Source organism: Neolamprologus brichardi, chromosome 17 (assembly GCF_056152115.1).
Source record: "Neolamprologus brichardi isolate AB-2024 chromosome 17, ASM5615211v1, whole genome shotgun sequence".
Classification (NCBI taxonomy): Eukaryota; Metazoa; Chordata; class Actinopteri; order Cichliformes; family Cichlidae; genus Neolamprologus; species Neolamprologus brichardi.
The window spans coordinates 19,252,553-19,272,062 of NC_142120.1; the positions used below are offsets into that span (position 1 = coordinate 19,252,553).

At 42.0% G+C, this 19,510-nt stretch overlaps 1 protein-coding gene across 4 annotated transcripts in view; it reads left to right on the forward strand.

Moving 5' to 3' along the window:
- Positions 1-19,510, forward strand: part of usp6nl (USP6 N-terminal like) — a 99,570-nt gene that overhangs the window by 66,695 nt on the left and 13,365 nt on the right. For all 4 annotated transcript variants that reach the window (XM_006780945.3, XM_035908824.2, XM_006780943.3 and 1 more), the window contains 4 exons: positions 3,931-4,010; positions 5,784-5,823; positions 8,015-8,095; positions 19,188-19,295. In XM_006780945.3, the coding sequence (XP_006781008.2) occupies positions 3,931-4,010; positions 5,784-5,823; positions 8,015-8,095; positions 19,188-19,295 (309 nt within the window). The remainder of the gene's footprint in view (positions 1-3,930; positions 4,011-5,783; positions 5,824-8,014; positions 8,096-19,187; positions 19,296-19,510) is intronic.

Here is a 19,510-nt window from a genome sequence, read left to right on the forward strand (position 1 = left end):
ATGGTTCTTTAACCTTATTTTGCAGCAGAAAAATGCTTTATTCATAACAATATATTTATAAATATATATATATATATTAGGGGTGCAACGATACTCGTATCGATATTGAACCGTTCAATACAGTGCTTTCGGTTCGGTACACATATGTATCGAACAATACAAAATTTTTTAATTTATTTTATCAACTTCTCTTCTGACTATGCTGTCTGTGTTGAGAGCTCAGTGGATCTGCGTTAGACTACTCCACCTAGGCTGCACTGTCGAGCGCAGATCCACTGAGCGCAGCGCAAGCTAGCAAGACAGAAGCTAAGCTCGTTGAAATTGAACCTCCACCACCCTCATTCAGATCTGGCCTTTGGAACTATCTTGGTTTTCATGTGAAGCATGACCCTGATGGTAAGCACGTCATGGACAAAAGTAAAACAGTATGTCGGATGTGCCACGCAATGCTCAATTGGTGGGAACTAGTGCGTTAGCGCAGTTAGCTTGTTAACGTGTTGACGCCGTCCAGCCCCACGCATGGAGCGATCCGCGGTAGCTCGTTAACGGAGATTTGCCGCGTTATGGCGTTAAATAAATAAATTAATTAATTACATTTTTTTTATTTATATAGCACCTTTCAAGATAAAATCACAAAGTGCTTTACAGAGGCAGAAAACAGACATTAAAATCTAAAACAAAACAAAATCAACCAAAAGCGAGTTTAAACAGATAGGTTTTTAACTGCTTTTTAAAAGACATGACTGAGTCCACAGATCTCAAACTCAAAGGGAGTGAGTTCCAGAGTCTGGGAGCCACTGATACAAACGCTCTGTCACCTTTTGTTTTTAACCTTGTATGCGGGACAGCCACCAACCCCTGGTCACAAGACCTCAGGGACCTGCTGGGGTGATAGGAAAGAAGAAGATCACTTAAGTAAGTTGGAGCTACACCGTGCAGGGCCCTATAAGTCATGATTATGATCTTAAATTGGACCCTGAACTTGACAGGGAGCCAATGCAGTTGAATCAGCAGGGGAGTGGCATGGGAGTATTTGTGATGCTTTGTCAGAAGCCTAGCAGCAGCATTCTGAACACCCTGCAGTCGGGAGGCATTACTTAAGCAAGTAAACAAGGAATTACAATAGTCTAAGCGAGATGAAACAAAAGCATGAATAATCCTTTCCAATTCGGAACGTGACACAATGGGACTCAGCTTAGCGATATTTCTTAAATGGTAAAAACACGAGCAAACCAAAGATTTAACGTGTGTCCAGCGTCAGAGTTGGATCAAATGTAACACCAAGGTTCCTAATGGATGTCATTTTAACGAGTAACAGCACTAGTGGGAACACAACGAATATGACTGCACATTTACTCCGACATCATCCTAGTGCAAAGACAAGTGGAAGCAGACAAAAACAACAAGCACGCATGCTACAAACTTTACCCGAGTCATTTAGACAGCCGTTAGCACATGATTCTCCTTAAGGGGACCTGATATGTTTAATATGCTGCTGAGAATATAGCCCAGAAGAAGCGTATAGTATAGCTTTTATTTTGGAAAGAGCCATTTCTCTGTAATAAACTCTCTTTTCCAAAGATGAGTGATTTCTCGATAAGATTTACTTTTGTTGTTTCAGCAACATTAAATTTAAAAACTGTACCTTTGAGTTAAAATATATATTTATAGTTTTAATAAATGACAAATTAAAAAGGCATGAACATTTTTTTGTATCGAAAAAATATCGAACCGTGACACCAAAGTATCGAACCGAACCGTGAATTTTGTGTATTGTCGCACCCCTAATATATATATATATATATATATATATATATATATATATATATATATATATAAATAAAATGCAATGTGTGTGTGTATATATATATATATATACATATATGTATATATATGTATATATAAATAAAATGCAATGTGTGTGTGTGTATGTATGTGTATATATATATATATATATATATATATATATATATACATACACACATTGCATTTTATTGAAAATAGTTTGTAGAGCCAAAAGGCCAATTTGGTTAAAATAATAAACCAACTTTGCTGATTCCTGTTTTCCTGTCGTTTGAGCAGCTGACAGCTCAAAAAATTGTTTTGCATACTCCCTTCTGAAATAAGTTTTGGCCTCTAGATTTTTAACAACAAACATGTTTAACATGTAGACTCAGTAAAATGAAGCTGGAAGCAAACATAATGTTTATTACTTTTTTTGTCTTTCACATTGCTGGGCGCTTGCTTGCTGAACAGCACAGAGGCACAGAAAGAGCTCTACTTTTCACTCAGCTCTTCAAAAGAAAATCACTTTAGGCTGAAATGTCTGACTAAAGTCAGGTGTTTAAGTTTGTATGGTAGATATTTCCCATAAAAGCACTCCTGTCTTGTTGGACTCTAGTAGAGAAGCTTTGCATGATTCACAGTCCAAAATAATTCTTGTTTATCTTATGCTGGAGATTCTTTTCTCTTGATTCTCTTGTTTTAGCTCCTCCTCCTTTAATCCTTCTTGGTTTATTGGTCTTAACATTATGATCAGTGACAGGTGAAGTGACTATCACTGAGTATCCCTTCATCGAGGTACCTGTTAGTGGGTGGGATATATTTGTAAGGAACTAAACTTAGTCCTCAAAGTTGTTATTAGAAACAGGTTTCCCACAATGTGGATGTTACTTTGACACATACAACCAACCTGAGCACTTTTGCAGAGCATGTACACCGTTTCATGGACCGGTACTCCCTGATGGCTGTGACCTCTTTCAGCAGGAGTGGTTCGAGGAGCACAACAATGAGTTTAAAGTTTTGACTTTGCCTCCAGACTGCCCAGTTCTCAATCCAGTCGAGCATCTGTGGGATGTGCTGTCAGATCCCACGCCACACCTTCAGGGGTCTTTGGAGAGTCCATGCCTTGATGGGTTAATATTAGGCAGGTGGTCATAATGTTATCCCTGATCGGTGTGTATGATTGAGTAAAAGCTGGATCAGAACTAGAATGTATGTAGTGAAATCAGAAAAAAAACGTTGGTCCTTCATACATACATGAAGTTGAAGCAAACTTAGAAGAAAGTTTTCTCAGCATCAGCGGGGACTAGCGTACTGTTTAGTATTTATGGTCGTAGTTCTCCTGGATTTGAGGTCATCGCTAAGATTTGCTAAGCTGAGATGAATGATGTATTTGGTTGAGCCAATCCTTTATCTCACTGTGAGTGTAAAACAGCTTTAACAGTTTCAAAGTTTTCAAAGAGATGGTTTGGAAGAAGGAAGCTTGTGTGCAGATCAACAAAGGCCGCTTCATCCTGCCTTAAATCAACGAAATATCCAACATTTCAGACATTTGTACCTTTATTTTCTGACCTTTTTGTGCTTCCATGACTCATTTTTCTCACACATTGTCTCTCTGATGTTCTCTTTATAACACTTCCTCACACACTCTGCCTCTGGGTTTCCTATTTCACTGACGGTCGAGTGGTTTTTAGGACGCCTCGAGTCAGATGGTGACGCAGGTGGACGTCTGGCTGTTCATTTCACACCTGTTAATTGCTGGTCACACACAAACACACACAAACACACACTCACACCGACGCACTTTCTCAAGGGCGCCAGAGTCGAAGCCCCCACATGTAATCTAGCAGCCAATCAAAACACTATCCTCTCCCCCTGAAGAACGTGGGTGGCATGTAATTTGGAGCTCCATCAGAAGCCAGTGTTCAGTTTATTTCACTGAATAGCTGGCATCAGTCAAACAAACTAGGATACCAGTTACTTTGCAGTTTAACTGATTTATTGTTTTTTCTATAAAGAATCACAAAATCCTCAGAAACGGGGCATCCTCAGAAGGTCAAAGGTCATCTTGATTTTTGATGGCCAATTTAGAAAGGCAGAAATTCACCAATCTGAATTTTTTTCCCCTTTCTCTCTTCTTTGTTCCAGGGAAAAGACGCCCCCGTGGACCCCTGGGAGGACAGTAACTTCCGTCTGTACAAAGTTGTCGACCGCTTTGGCTTCGTCCAGTAAGCTCTCGCACACATACAGCCTATAATCAGGCCTAATAACTACATTAGTAAACTTCAAAGCCCAGTCTACCACGCTGAAGGGAGAAAGAAAGCGAGCAGCAGCTGTCCAGACGGGTGTTGCTGAGAGATGAGTGTGTCTGTGGCTTGAGCCGGGCTGGTCAGAGGCTGTGAGGCTCTTAAACACCACTGTGCTAGAGTGTTTTATATATAGGCTGGCACATGCAGGCAGGAAACAGCTTGGTTGGCCACAATCACAGAGCATCAGTGTGAGGATAGATGGTACGATCCAACGTGAGATAGGAGGAGGAGGGTGCTGGAGTAAAGAAACTTCGGGGTTATACGATTGTTAAAACCGGGACAGGAGTATGCTGAGGTCAAGGTCACTGACTGGGCAGGAGAAAACGAAGCCCATGGAGGGTGTTTTGAATTGGGCAGACAGTTGGTGCTGGAGAAAACAGCGTGACCTCTGAGTAGTTTTAAGGTTAGAGAATCTGTGTGGGCAGAACCACCAGAACAAGACTAGATGTGAAGTTTCCGTCTCTCCCAAGGCTCTTTTTCCAAAAGTTGGGTTACTTCAGTAAAGTATAAATGCTGGTGTCATGTTCAGAGTCAATCTGAAGCACGAACTGTATGTGTAGATGTTATGTAGTCATGGTTTTAAAAAAAATAAGCTAACTATCCCATTAAAGCAGGAAGTCTGTGATTTGTCAGCATATCCATCTACCTTGACCTGTCAGACTTCTCATGTCACCTCATCGTTTGCTCTGTTCATAACTACTATGAACCGTGTCATGATAAAATGTTACTATGGGCGGTTTACACAACCTATGGGTTGTGATTTAGTGGACTGCCTTTTCTATAAACAATACAGTAAATGTGGTGGATTTTTTTTTAAATGATTTCAAAGGTTAGATAATATTTGATGAAAGAACCAAAATAGTTGGCGACTGGTCCAGACAGCAAGGAAATTGCATCTGGTAAACTAGCTAGAGAAGCATAGCATTAGGTTTAATCTTATGTAGCTTGTCTTTAACAGTCGGTAGCTGTAACATTTTCAGCCACTAACTGTTCTGCATTGGTTAGATCTCTAAAAGACATGTTTAGAATGGAAGCCACCATACAGGGCTATTAGTCTGTACATGTAGAAATGATAAATAGTTGTCCTGGTTAATACTGGGTTAACGCTGGTTTAAAAGTAAAGGTTTTAGTAGATATTGGTTCATGCATTTTTTTTTCTTCCCACTGTCGCCAACTGCTCACTCATATGGGATTGTGTGATTGTTGGGGATTTTTCTGTATTATTGTCGGGTCATTACCTTACAATGTAAACCAAATTGAGGCAACGATGGGCGAGGTGTCATCCTTTCCTCACAAAGTAAAGCAGATATACGGCTGAACTGGAAGCTCCTGCATAACTCAAAACCAGAGTCTGAGCAGAAGTGACCAAGGGGTCGAGGCATGGTAAGAGTGGTTTCAACAGGAGCTGAAACCAGATTATTCTCCAGTGACTAACTTCTGATAAACAGACACAAGATTAAGGAATGTCCAATCTGTTATTTCCTGTTTGTGTGACCACTGACATATGTGATGTTCCCTCCTACTGATAACAGTCAGGGAGTGAGAGGAACTCTTTAAAAAAAAGTATTTTCTGGAAGAAAAATATATCAACTATGATTTATAACTAAAAACTTAGAGGTTAAGAGACTTAAGATCTCATTCCTCCAGCTGTTTTCCTTACTAATTTCTTCTGATTTCCTCTCCTTTCTTTAGTGAGACTGAACTTCCATCCTACGACTCGGTGGAGGAAAAGGTGAGAGGTGTTGCTTCTCGTTGTTTTTAAACAAATCCATCTGTGCAGCTTTGGGGCATTTTTATAATTAAAAAAAAGAGCTCCTTCTCAGCTACGCAAATCAGAAAATTACATTTCACGTTCCTGCTTTCACTTCCCCTGCATTAGGAAAACCCTGAGAATGTAATAAGATAGACCGGCTTGGTTTGAGACTGAAGCACGGGACACAGGAAACCCTTTGTTGTAGTTCTTGTTTAGTGTTGCGTGACTGTCCCAGAGGTAAAAAAGAAAGATCTGGGTCGATCCTAATAGAAATGGGAAGCTTACACATGGGTTAGTAAGGTGCTGGGCCACCTTGGCAATGATCTCAAAGTCTGTTGAATTCGACCTGACGGATGAACATTATTCTCCCAAAAGATATTCCCTCAGTTGGTGTTGGGTGTAGAGAAAGCTGCTTGATCAACCAGAATCTACCAGTTGGTGTTCATCTGGTTGACATGGGTCCCTGGGCCTTGTGTTTCACACCCCTGCTCAAAGATTACAAACAGTGTTGTGTAATTCATGAAATGCTACCTGCAGATACCCAAGAGACAAGAGTCCCAGATTAGCGCAGTGACTCGACGTATTATTTGTATCTTAGTGCAGATGAACAGTTGCCTGTTGGTTCAAAGATGTTTGGATATGACCCCGACAGACGGCCGGGCCTTCCTCTCTCGGTTAACAAGTGAGGCAGAATGCAAGCTGCATGGTTCATGCATTCATCTGCTGCGTCAGAGCGAACTGCTGTAAAAGCGCTTGAGCAGAACGATGCGTAACTGCGTTCTGCACAGGCGTGTGGACGCAAGCCTGCAAGACCTACAGCTGCCCGTCTGCATCATTCATTTAACCAGAGTTAACCATTTAACCATAGTTTCAAATCCCAAGATCGTGATCAGTGGTTTCCTACAGCTCCTAAACACACATTATTTGTATTGCCATTAGACTAGACTCAATTTTTCTGCCTTTTAGACATTAGATTTTTTCTTAACATTTAAATGAGGGGTAAATTAATTTCTAGAAATATGCCAAATTTAGAAATGTACAGTCTGCGTTAGGAGGGGAATTTGGAGGGGAACTTTTTGGTTTGACTGCCAGTAGACTCTGGTTTGCATCCCACTAGAGAAGATTTGGTTTGGCATGAAGTACAACAAAATGACGAGTTTGGAGAGATAAAAACTGTGTTGGTAATGCCATTGGGCAGCTTTTCTTTTAACAATGCCAGCAGCTTTGGTAGAACTTCATTAATTAACAACCTGGAAATGTTAATAGGCTGAGGTGAGAGGATCCAACCCATGGCAGGAAAAAATCAGAGCCCCTCACTACAGGGGCCACATGCTCAGCTTTTTACGTTAGCATGTCAACTGTCTGCAGGTTCAATGGGAAGGAAACTCCATCCATCCACAATGTAACCAACAATTAAAACAAAGCCAGCTTCCAAACAGATTCCTCAGTCTCTGAAAAATTCCCACTCAGCACACCACTACACCAGAGCAATAATCTTCATCCTTCATCCTCAGTGTTGTTCAAGCAAACAAAGGAGTGTACCAGCCTTGGGTTTTTTTATTCTTTAAAATCAGTTCCTCTGCTCACACCAGACGCAGTTAACATGTAGTCCCTGTCAGCTGTTTCAGTATATCGTATATACTGTATATTTGTTCCTTTAGTGTTTGCCTAAAAATAGAAACGCTTTCTAGTCACGTCCAACACCTCAGAGTATCCTCATGTTCTTTGTTACATAAGGATACTCTGAGGTGTTGGTCGTACAGTCAAATAGAAAGCAATTTTCTACGCGACTACAGGGGAAAAATGTAGTTTTTAATTTCAAAATGCCATACTGGAGAAAAACAATTTTATCAAAATGAAATGAATAAAACACTTAAACAAACAAGTGACTTATTTGGGATAGAAATTTTGATTTTAAATAATAAATATGCTTTGTTTTGATGTAAAAAGTGGTTCTTTCACGAATGCTTGTGTTCATGAAATGTGCAAAAGTTGACAAGACAAACCAGCATCTGCAGAAGGCTTTAATTAGAGCATCTGAACAGCTCCAAACGCCTTTGAACATACAAAATAATGACCTGCATGTTGTTCTCTTCTCGCTGTGGTTCCCAGTGGACCCGAGTGTAGCTGCAGGGGGAACTTATTAATGTTTTCATTCTTGTTTCTGCAGCAAAAACACACGGAGGTGGAGAGGACCACCAAATGGCTGAAGATGCTGAAGAACTGGGACAAATACAAGAACAGTGAGAAGGTGATTGTCCTTTTGACAGCACTGATTTCATTATGAGCAGGAGCGCGTGGCACCCTGCTGTCCACAGCTGGCCTGCACACAGATGCAAAGACCATAAATTGGCCTTAATTGATGCAGTTCTAGCTTGACATGTGTAGAACATGAGCACAATGTGGCTTCTGAGATTGTTACTTTGCTATTAATAGCTGCTTTAATAGTAGTGCGTGTCCGCGGGGGCGGTCGATTCGCCAGCCGCTAGACGGTGTCGCAAGAGATGATTGGCAGGCACTCGCCCTCTGCTACAGCTGTACAAACACTGAGCTGCAGTCGATGGGCTGGAGGCTTCTATTGAAGCATCTGAGGCTGGATTTAAAACCTGCAAAGTTAAATCAGTCATACGTGACATGATCAAAAAGTTCTGGCAACTGTTCCATTTAAAAAAATATGAATGAGTAAATAAATAAAATGAAATCCTGATTTAAATTTGTCTGTCGGTTAAACTCATCTTCTTCTGCACATCAAAACTAGGGACGTGTACGGCTCGTCTAGTAGACGATCGGTCATCACTATTGTTCGTCTGACCATTTTACATTTTAATGGATCCCCAATTGTTCTTGAGAAGAATAAAACACTTAATGTGAGGGGCTGCACAGTTAAGCAGCATTTAAACAGGGCGGGAGTATGTAATAGGGTCTGTTTGTTGGCATTTTAGTCAGTTTTCAAGATATCCTTTTCAAATTTGTGTCATGGTAGCAAGAAAAGCGTGGGCTGATTTAATTTTGGTGAAAATCGGATCAACATCAAGTTCAAAGTCAGACCAAATGTGAAAATCTAGAAATCTCAAGTTTTTACAGCCTATAGAAGCCAAAGTTTTCAGCCAGTTCGGCTCCAATGATATGGTTAAAGATTGTAAAATACAGCATTTTAGTATGTAATTCTTCAAGGTCAAAGGTCAGATATCACCATGTTGTCATAAATGCAGGCTGATTTCACCGTATTGTTAATAAAGCCCTTTGGGGCGAGTTGTGCTCTTATTGAAGAATGCCTTTGTTTAAACAGATTGTCTGTTTCTTCGTTTTAGACTAGTCGGGAACATCGCTAGTTCAGACAGCTTCCAGTGCAGCTGTTTGCAGATCCTACCAAAGAAGTCTCCTTCTAAACTCTTACTTTGCGATTTCATCTTCGACTTGTCCAAATGGCAAGCATCAGCTTTGGTTTCAAATTGACCTGAACTTTATTGTTGGCTGTAACCGAGTAGTTTCAGGGGTTTACAGTTGAAGAGTCCAAACTTCTCTGAGTAGATGAGGAGCATTCACAGGTTTGTGCACTGGGAATTTGTCTTTGTGTTGCACTACAGACGTCTGAAGCCAACGAGAGTGGCTGCATCCATGTGTTAGACTGTTTAGGGTCTGGACTTTCCCAGAAAGATCTTGAGCCCCGTTCTAATAAAAGTCAGGTTTGTTCTTTTAATATTTCTAAGAGAACTTTTTGGCCAACATATGGTGAGAGGAATTCAGTAAAACCTCTTTCTGAAAATCTGCCTTCTTTTTAGATAATTTCTGGTCGGTGTAAAAGGTTTTTGTGAGTTTTCTGATCAGAATGAAAAAAATTGCTTTATTTAACATAAACATTCACCATTGTAACTGTATATTTGTAGAAAATAAAAGTAAACATAATATGTCCTCTTTAATACAGCAACGTCCAGAGTTTTCCACATTAGAAACCAACAGGCTGCTTTACTGCGCTCGGTCATTTCATCTTTAAATATAAAAACAGTCTTCTGTGCAGCTTCAAAATGACCAGGAATGATAAATGGTAAATGGCCTGTATTTGTATAGTGCTTTACTAGTCCCTAAGGACCCCAAAGCGCTTTACATATCCAGTCATCCACCCATTCACACACACATTTACACACTGGTGATGGCAAGCTACATTGTAGCCACAGCCACCCTGGGGCGCACTGACAGAGGCGATAAAGTAACACACATCAAATCCACCCTTAAATATCTGAGCCGCATTCCAGCATTTATCTTCCCGAGCTAATGTAAGTCCACGTCTGCCCTCTGCTGCAGTCCAGCTGATACAGAGGAGCTGAATGTCTCTGCAGGACAGCTAGAGGGGGGCAGGTATCAGCTATGGCTGTCTTCATTGGTGCCTTCTAAGGTCCAGGTTGTTTTGTGGTGTTCCCTGCAGTGCTTCATTTGTATGCATGAATTCAGCAGGGATTACTGAGGTGTGTTGGGCCTTTGAAATGCACTCACTGCTGGCACTAAGAGCGCTCTTAGGCTCCTTTTTTTACTCTCCTCTGCTTCTTTTTTGGTTTTGCCTCCCTTTTATTTCAAAGCCATTTTCAAGTCGAGTTACAGCCAAGGACGCAGAGAGAACATTTAGCTCGATCCATCACATCACTCAACATCGCCTCCTCCGCTTCCCTCTTCCACCCTTTCTTTCTTCATCTCAGCTTCAGGGATATTTCTTTTGCCTTTGTCAGTCAGCAGCGTGCCGTCAGCTCGGCGAGGAAACGGGTCACGGTCAATATACCTCTTATTTTATTTCCATACTTGCCAACTGCTGTGAGAACATTTAGCCCGCAGTTTGAAAGTATGAGAGCAGATGTAAGACAGTCATAAGCTCCCCTTGAGCCACCCCCACCAACCACATAAGACCAATCCTCCTTACGGTTATCGTGTTTAGCATTATAGTAATTATACCGCAGCAAATGAAAGCTTGTACAGTTCTGAAATCTTGGCTTCTAAGACTATAGCTGTGCCCCAGTCCAGTACTTCACAGTAACTGCTTGGTCACCTCGATACTCGGTATCGGTATCGGCAAGTACTGAAATGCAAGTACTCGTACTCGTACTCATTTTCAAAAAAGCGGTATTGGTGCATCCCTAGTAAGAGGCAAGCGGAGCCTGGGGCGGTCTGCTAGCCTCCACCCCGGAGGGAAGGGTAACATCTCTTGGGTCTGGGTGCCGTTTCCCCCTCTGGGGGCGAGGATACCTGGACCCGGGGTATAGAGTATGTTTGGGGAGTGTGATTGTGTGTACATGTCCATTTACGTTTATTCCTACGTTGGGTGAGTGCTGAGTGTTTGTATATGTGTGCATGAGGGTGGGAATGCATGTCTGTGTCTGTGTGTGCCTGTTTGTCTGTGTCTATATGTCAGGTCGGGTCTTAGACTCCACCTCTCTGGGAACTCCCAGGCCCTCCAAGTGTGGAGGCCTATCTCCCCTCACCACACTCCCTGCCGGTGACTGATGCCCTCAGGGGTCGGTGCATTGTTGGTTCTTGGTGTCCGGGGCTGGGCGCTCAGGTCATGTGCCAGCTCACTCCCGGTGGCTACTTGGCGGGGCCTGGCGCCTGCTGCTCAGTCAGGCCTCTTCCGGGGCGCGGAGGGCCCTCGGGCCTCCGGCCTCTGTGCCTGCGGCTCGGTTCACTCTGGCACAGCTGGCTGCCGGCGGAGCCGACGGGCACGCCGGTGCAGCCCCCTCTAGTTTCTGCCCGGTGGCTACTGGGTGACCCCTCGTCTGGGTATCCTCAGCCCTTCCCATGAAGGTGGCACGGATGCCCCTCCGGTGGTCCTCCTTGGGCTCTTGCACTCTGGGGCCTCTGGATGTCTGGGGCCTGGATCTCCTCCATGCCTGCTTCATTCCCTGAGGGACAGGGCTATGGCTCTCTACATCCTCTTGCAGACCATTACATGGGGAAACCATTTGAATACAAGCGCGCTGATCCACACAGGTGTGCACACAGGTGTTCACTGTTTGTAGACTTAAATCACACCTTTCTTGGCTGCTACTTCAAAGCACATTGTGCGCTGTCTGTCCTGCGTGCTGCACAACAACATTCAATATTTAGTGTTTACTGCTGTTTACACTTAGGTAGATTAATGCGATGGTGTTGTGTATAGTATGTTGCTTTGTTTTGTTTTGTTTTTTTTGCTTGTTTTCTATTCTTTTTCTCTCAACAGGTGATCCCGGAGATATTTTTTTTTCCCCCCTTTCTCACTGTCCCTCTCCCCTTCTGTTTTTCTTTTCCTTCCTCTTTCTTTCTCCCTTTCCTATCCCTCACTCATGTCTGTCCCGTCTGTAACAACTGAAAATAAAATAAAATAAATAATAAAAACAAAGGTCGATCAAATGAACCAATACGGCAATGCCATGATGATCCATTTGGCAAAATAAATCCATTGGGTATCCTTGTTGGTCTTCAGACAACAATTCTGACGGCTAAAGAACCAAATGGGACAGGCAAAAAAAAAAAAAAAGTAAGAGGCAAGTGGAACCAAGATCTAGGCCATTTGCTTTTTGAAGTTTGCAAAGACTGCTAAATTTTGCCAGTGGTAGTTCACTCTTTGCAACATAGTAGCTGTTTTAAACAGATTTTCAGGTTTATTTTTAGTATGTTATTTGCAATTGGTGTTTGTTCTGGGAAAGATATTGCAGACTGAGCAATAATGCATTTCTTTGCAAGCTCCTTTGACAATGCATTTCTTGCATTTCTCATGGGTTCTAATGGGGGCCTTTCTTAAAATGACTGGTCCCAGTAACAAAGGCGCTTGTCGACTCAGAAATCGAGGGAAAACCAACAACACACCCGGCAGAACATTATGTTATTTACACGGGTGCACATAAGTGGTCCGCATGTGCGCATTCGCTGTCAAAATAAAAGACTCGCACCAGATAAGAAGTTGCAACGCGCGTTTGCGTCCATATAAAAGGCAGTGTTTTTGTCCGCTAGAGTGGGATTTTCACGGCACATTCTGCACCACATCTCTGTGGGTTCATCATTTGTTTGAAGCCAGCTCACCTCCTGCAACCTCTTTACCGAGAATACGCGTTTCTTTTGTGGATCGGACTCCTTCTGACATTTCTTTGGAGGTGGAGGAAAACCAAAGTAATTGCTTAAAGGAGCTTCTTCGACATCTTTAAGAGTTCTAAACAAATGTCTGTCCTCCTCCAGAAAATCTTATGTACGCAAACACGCGTTGCAACTTCTTATCTTGTGCACGTTTTTTATTTTGACAGCGAATGCGCACCTGCAGACCACTTATGTGCAGCCCTGGTTATTTAGCTCGTCATATTGCAGCCACAGAAATTCTTTTGTCCATGAAACCATAAAGCTGCACTTTCTTTTTGCCTTATAGTCTGATTTGTCATAACTTTTCCGTTTTGTGGTAAGCTTTTCTTTGGCTGTCACTTCTTCACGCTGACCTGTCTTATTTGGCTCAGCAGAACTAAAATATATATCCTGCTGCTTTTACACACTCACTCACATAACGCTCAGCGATTCTCTGCGTGATCAACCTCTCACATGTTTAAGCTGCGGGAGATTTCCCTTGTCATGTTTGCATAGTAAGCTAACGATTGATAAGACGATGTCAGAGGAATTGGTGCGCAAATTATCATCACTCACCAATCAGTACTGTCGCTCTCTATACACAGTTCGCGCGATTGCAAAGTGAAAGCAAAAAACAAGCGCAAATTCAAACGCAATTTTAATATGTCACATATTGACAGTGGCTCACCGATGCCAATGACATAATTACCCAGCTACATTTCCGAAAGAATGCAAAAGCATTGACATATATTTTTCCTTCCTACGATAGCCCGACGGGCAGGGCAGAGATAGATTTTGGTAGCCCGACTGGAAAAATCGCTAGCCCCGGGACGTCGGGCTAGTGATTTTGCGAGCCCTGCTTTATTAATATCCAACAGCAGTCACTCAGGTGTGGGTCCAGACAAAGTGAGGCTCCATCAAGGAGCCGGTGTTAAATGTGAAGCCAATTACCGTAATTCCCGGACTACAGAGCGCACCTGATTAAAAGCTGCATGTTAGAAAGAAAATCAATTTTGTACTTTGTACAAAATCCGCCGCACCGGATTTTAAGCCGTATGCGTTTCACTTGTAATATGAGATGTTTACACAGAAATATTACACGTGAGGATTTTTAACGTTTAATTTAATCCGTAAGGTAACATAAACGTTATGGTAACATACAAAAACACATACTGCAAATGCTTTTTTTCCTCAAACAGCGCCTGTAACACGGCTACCTTTAACTATACGTACGTATCAGTAACACACAAATTACGTTGCTTATGGTTTTTTTACAGAACAGTGCACAAACAACATTACAACGTCTCTTAACAGCCGGTAAAAATGTATACCATATATACTACTTATCAATTTTATTGGTCTGCTGTTACCAGGCAAAATGTTTTTGGCCACATGAAAAAAAATATGCATTAGCATAGTGTTCACAGTGTGGGGAAAAAGTAGTGGCTTATGACCCGAAAACTACGGTAATCAGGAAGGCAAACAGCCTCTGAGGTGGATCCATGCTAATTAAATTTGATATATTTCAAACTGCCAACAGGATTTTTAGGTATAAAATTTCTTTGCACACACTGGTGCTGGCAGGCCCATTTTGATTGTACTTTCTAATAAAAGTAATAATAATAATAATAATAATGTATACTTTATTGATCCCCGTGGGGAAATTACTTGTTTTTCTCTGCATTTGACCCATTCACTCAGAGAAGCAGTGGGCAGCCACTAAGCAGGCGCCCGGGGAGCAGTGTGTAGGGACGGTATCTTGCTCAGGGGTACATCAGGGTAGCCGTTGAGTGGATTCGAACTCCCAACCTTCCGATCATGGGGCGACCACTCTACCTACTGAACTATCCCTGCCCTTAAAATAGAGCCCGCCTCATATTACACCCTTTAAAGCAGTATTAAAATTTAGTGTGTTTGGCAAATGTGTTGTAAAAATCATTCTCAGTTTCCGTCATGGCCATCAAGTCTTGAAAAGCTCACTGCTATCCAGGCTGCTGTAGTGCAGTACGTGCCACAGTCAATGCATTCTCATCAGAGGGCATTAAATTCTGCATTTTTCAGTCTACATTTGCAGCCAGTGACACACATATTCAAGAACAGTTAAAAACCAGTTGGTCACAGAAGCCTTTGACTTTTGTTTGACCTTGGGTCTCTTGAAAGGCGCTATACAAATCTGATTTAGTATTATTTTATATTAGACTGGACATCCAGATGAACAGGCCGTCAATCCTTTTAATGTGGAGGGGAAGCAGCTCTACTCCAAGTCCCTCACGAATAACCGAGCTGCTCACCCTCTAGCTAAGGAAGAGCCCAACCATTCTTTGAATCTCAGAGCTCGTGACCACAGGTGAGGGTGCGAACGTAGCCTGACCAGTAAATCGACAGCTTTACTGTTATGCTCAGCTCTCCACCACAACAGATCCCACACCATCCCAATCCAACTGCTGATCTCATACAAACTGTCACTCTGTGATGAGACCTGTTTTACTGTTATCATAACCAGCTGGGTTAAGGCGTCCGTGTCAAACGACACATTTTTAACAACTTGGAGAAGAAACGCCAGTTTTTGACACAGGCCGTCACTGCTGCAGGCTGTACTCTGCAGCAATGACCTCTTTAGCTTCAGAGGGAAAAACACTGCCAGCACAGATCCATAAATTGAAGCCACAATAATGTGCAGCTCATTATTTGTAGTTGTAGCAAAAAGAGAAATAGAATTTTGTTCTTAATTTATCTCAACTCAGCATTTTTTTTTAACTCTGCCGGAAGAACTTGTTTAGTGTAAGGAGGCTCAAGTCCAGCTTTAAATTAACCAAAACTAAATAAGTCATAACTAAATGTAATGCAGGTAAAAGTGTGCAGATTCAGAGTCTGGGTACAATGTGAGAGATTTGTCATTTTTAAGACTTTAAAGGGAGGATTTTAAGACATTTTAACACCAATTAAGGTCTTATTTTTAAGCAGCCCCAATGTTTTCCTTCCATATTTTAAATCCATGCACACAGCGAGCTCTGTCTGTGCAGAAGATAAGTGCAAACCAAAGCGTGAACAGCACACGTTCAATGTAAATGTTGACACACATGTAGGCACACAGACACACTCGTGCTCGGAGGATGATTAGTGTAACAGATGCGCTCATTGACTCGCTCATCAGAGCCTAATTACAAGGCTGTTGCACTAGAAACAAGCGAGTCCCAAGTGTGGTGGGTAGGAGGCTGATGGAGTGGAGGCTTTGGACACTTCACACACACCCAACTAAATGTCATTAATTCTCAGATCTTACACACACACACCACTCAGCCCTTTAAATGTGAAAACACACCAGCTGCACACACACAGACACACACACATCAGTGCATCACACTCATGTGACGCAAGGTTACAGATGGGGTCTGATTTATGGTTCCTGATTAACTCTCAGCTCGTACATGTAAATCAGACCCGACTCCCTCTGCGTCTGTGTTTCTTGTAAAGCAACAAAAACAGGTTCAGATTCAGAAATAAAATGTAAATAAACATTTTTACTGCAGTATTTTGTACTCTGCAGAATGCTTTGCGTTAATTATTTGAGATCTGTGTAGACTAAAACTAGTTAAATGTTTTAGCCCTCACTAGAAGTTTAACTATTGATGTTTTTGTTCCAATCAGCTTCCAGCACAGCTTTTATTTTCGGGAGAGCCGCCCTCAGGAGAGGGACGGGGTCCAGGGTTCCTTCCCTCAGCATCAACATCTAAGTCAGCATCTGACCAATCATAAATATGGATTTGTCAAGTTAAGATAAAACTACAATATTAGAAAATTATGAAGAGGTTAAACACACAACCTGACTGCAACATGGCAGATAGACACAAGTCATCAGTGTGGGCGTGCGAGAGGAAACACGCTTCAAAGTTGCGTCTCTGGGGATTGGCTCGTTTTGGGAAGCACCGAACACTGAGGTGCTGCGATTAGTCTTCGGATGTTTTTAGTGCTGCCTCCTAACACTCTACCATCCTTTCCGTTTGCCTCCGCTGTCAGTCACCTGTGCACACGCACATTTCCTCCCATATCTGCTGTAAAACCGTTCCGGCTGGCTGGGTTTTAATAGGTGGAGACGGAGAATTCACTGCTGCGATTAGCTTTGCTGTTCCAGCAGTTTGCCTTTTAAGACTTAATCTCCCTCAGCCGGAGTCTGACTGATTTTCCATCTCTTTTCGACACTGGATTACTCTGGCCTGTTCTGCATGCATAGCAGTCTATTCTATCTAGACTTCTCACTGCCCGCAGTCTCCGAGTGCATCCAGCCCAGATGGTCGTGGTTCACCTTCCAAAGCCCTTTGCTTTCTCTCAGGGAGGGTGCAGCGTACATTCAGGCACGCACTGTTTGTGTTTGTCTGACAGCTTTGACAAGATGAGGGAAGGTTTCTGTATTCTGTGTCATTTTTGGCAGCTGCCAGATGCCTCAGTTACATGTCAGTGGACTGCAGCTACGGCCATGCAACTTGGTGTTTCCTGTCCGTGTGTTTGTTTAAATCACTAGTTTATGCAGTGCAACTTCCTGTTTAAGTTATAATACGGAACATCTCTGTGTTTGGTGTATTTGCATTATTAAAAATGTTCCCAATAACATTCAAAGTCAGAGAAATGTGGGATTTTACTCAGTTTGGTCGTGTATTTCATTTTAGTGGAGTGTCAGTGGCTTAATGACCTCTTTTACTCATCCCAGCCACAGGCTAGCACATGTACTGGGTCCAGGCGTCTCCCGTTTTGAACGAGGCTCTCGTCTTTTTAATAGCGCCCAAAAAAAGAGTTTAGCCCTCATCTTCTTCCTCTGAGGCTTTTAATTAAGCAGACTTTTAAAACTTAATCCAGTCACACACAGCAAAGTATTAATTGTGGATGGATCATTTCAGACATTCTTCTTGGCTGACGTTTTGTGTGTGTGTTTACAGTCCAGCTATTCCTCTGTAGCCAGCTGTGAGATAGAGGACAATTAAAAATGAGCCAGCTTAGCTAAGAGCACGGACGTTAAAAGGCTTTTTTTTACTAAAGCTAAAAACAAGAAAAACATCAATAAAAACAAACTAGGTATTAAACAACCTAGACCTTTAAAAACGAGGATTAAAACAACATTGTCAACTTAAAAGTACAAAGAAAATGTGTTGCCATAGTTACATTTAGCAGCATAGTTACAAAAACTAAAAATAACTTGAAAGTAAAGAAAAAAGCTAATTAGATCCTTCAAATCACCATAATTTAATGGAAGTGCATTTCCTCTGTATATACTCTGTTGATGTTTTAGAAAATGCTGATATGAACTAACATTGAAACAAAACCATCCAGCTACAGGCTGAGCCAGGACCATATTTTAACTGGATAAAAAAAAAACACAACACAAAAAGTCAAAAGTACAAACATTACATTATTAGTTTTAACAGCGAAGAAACTACTCATCCCATAATGCATTGCAAAGACTTTGCACAATCATTGAGCTGAATCCTTTTTGCTGTCAGTGTTGGATAATAGTTTATTTGACAGGTTTTTGTGGGGTGTGTGTCAGTATGCTGCAGCACTTTGTTCCTGGCTGTGATTGTCACTCTCAGTGTTTCTAAAGCTTTGTGCTTAAAGGTTTCCATGGTAACCGCAATCTCCACCAATCAGGGGCGCTGTTTCATTTTAGGATTGTGCGTAGAGCAGTTCTTGTATTTGTTTTTTTGTTGCTGTTATAACAAGTTTGACATCAAACAGATTTGTGGTTCCTACCAGTTACATATAATTGAGCTCACAGTAAGTTTACTGTGGATTTTACAGTGTTATGCCTCCTAATCAGAACATGAGTGCTATCATTATAGCCTGAACCTCACTGCTGAAATCTATGAGAGTGACTTCCGGACTAAGTGAAGACAGAGGAGATGAAAAGTGAGTTTCAATAATTCAGAAATTAAAGTGAATATGAAAGGCTCCCAGAACAAGACTTCACACTTTATTAAACTAATATTTGTAACCAGAGATCTGCAGCTGAAGTGCTTCACAAGAGATTGAGGCCATGATCCTAAGAGCACGGTGACACCTGTTAAAGTCACAGATGAGGTTTTGTGAGCTTATCGCCTTGTGCTGAATATGCAGAGGAAAAGAAAGAACCACCACATTCATCCTATCTTGACATTTAATGTTTTGTTGGACTAAACCTTGCACGGCCCTTCTGATGGCCTAAATGTGGAGTGATTGTCTGAGGTTAAAGTTCCTTTTTGAAGGTTGCTAACGATGACCTCCTGCTGTTTGTTTCCTTCCAGCTGCTCAGGAGGATCTACAAGGGAATCCCCCTGCAGCTCCGAGGGGAGGTGTGGTGTCTGCTGCTCGATATACCCAAAATAAAGGAGGAGAAGAAGGACTTCTATGAGGTATCACTCCAGGAACTCTCAGCTAAACACTGTCTCTCAGGCTCAAGTTTATAAAATGTCTGCAGTGTTCATCAAAACGCGAGCCTCATAAAGATTCATAAGCGAGCTGACGAACACCTGGGCTTTATTTGATTTCACTGAGCTTTAGAGTTATTGTGGCCAAGCAGCAGCTTTGGAAGTTTAATCATGTTTGTGCAAAGCTCCGGCACACGGTA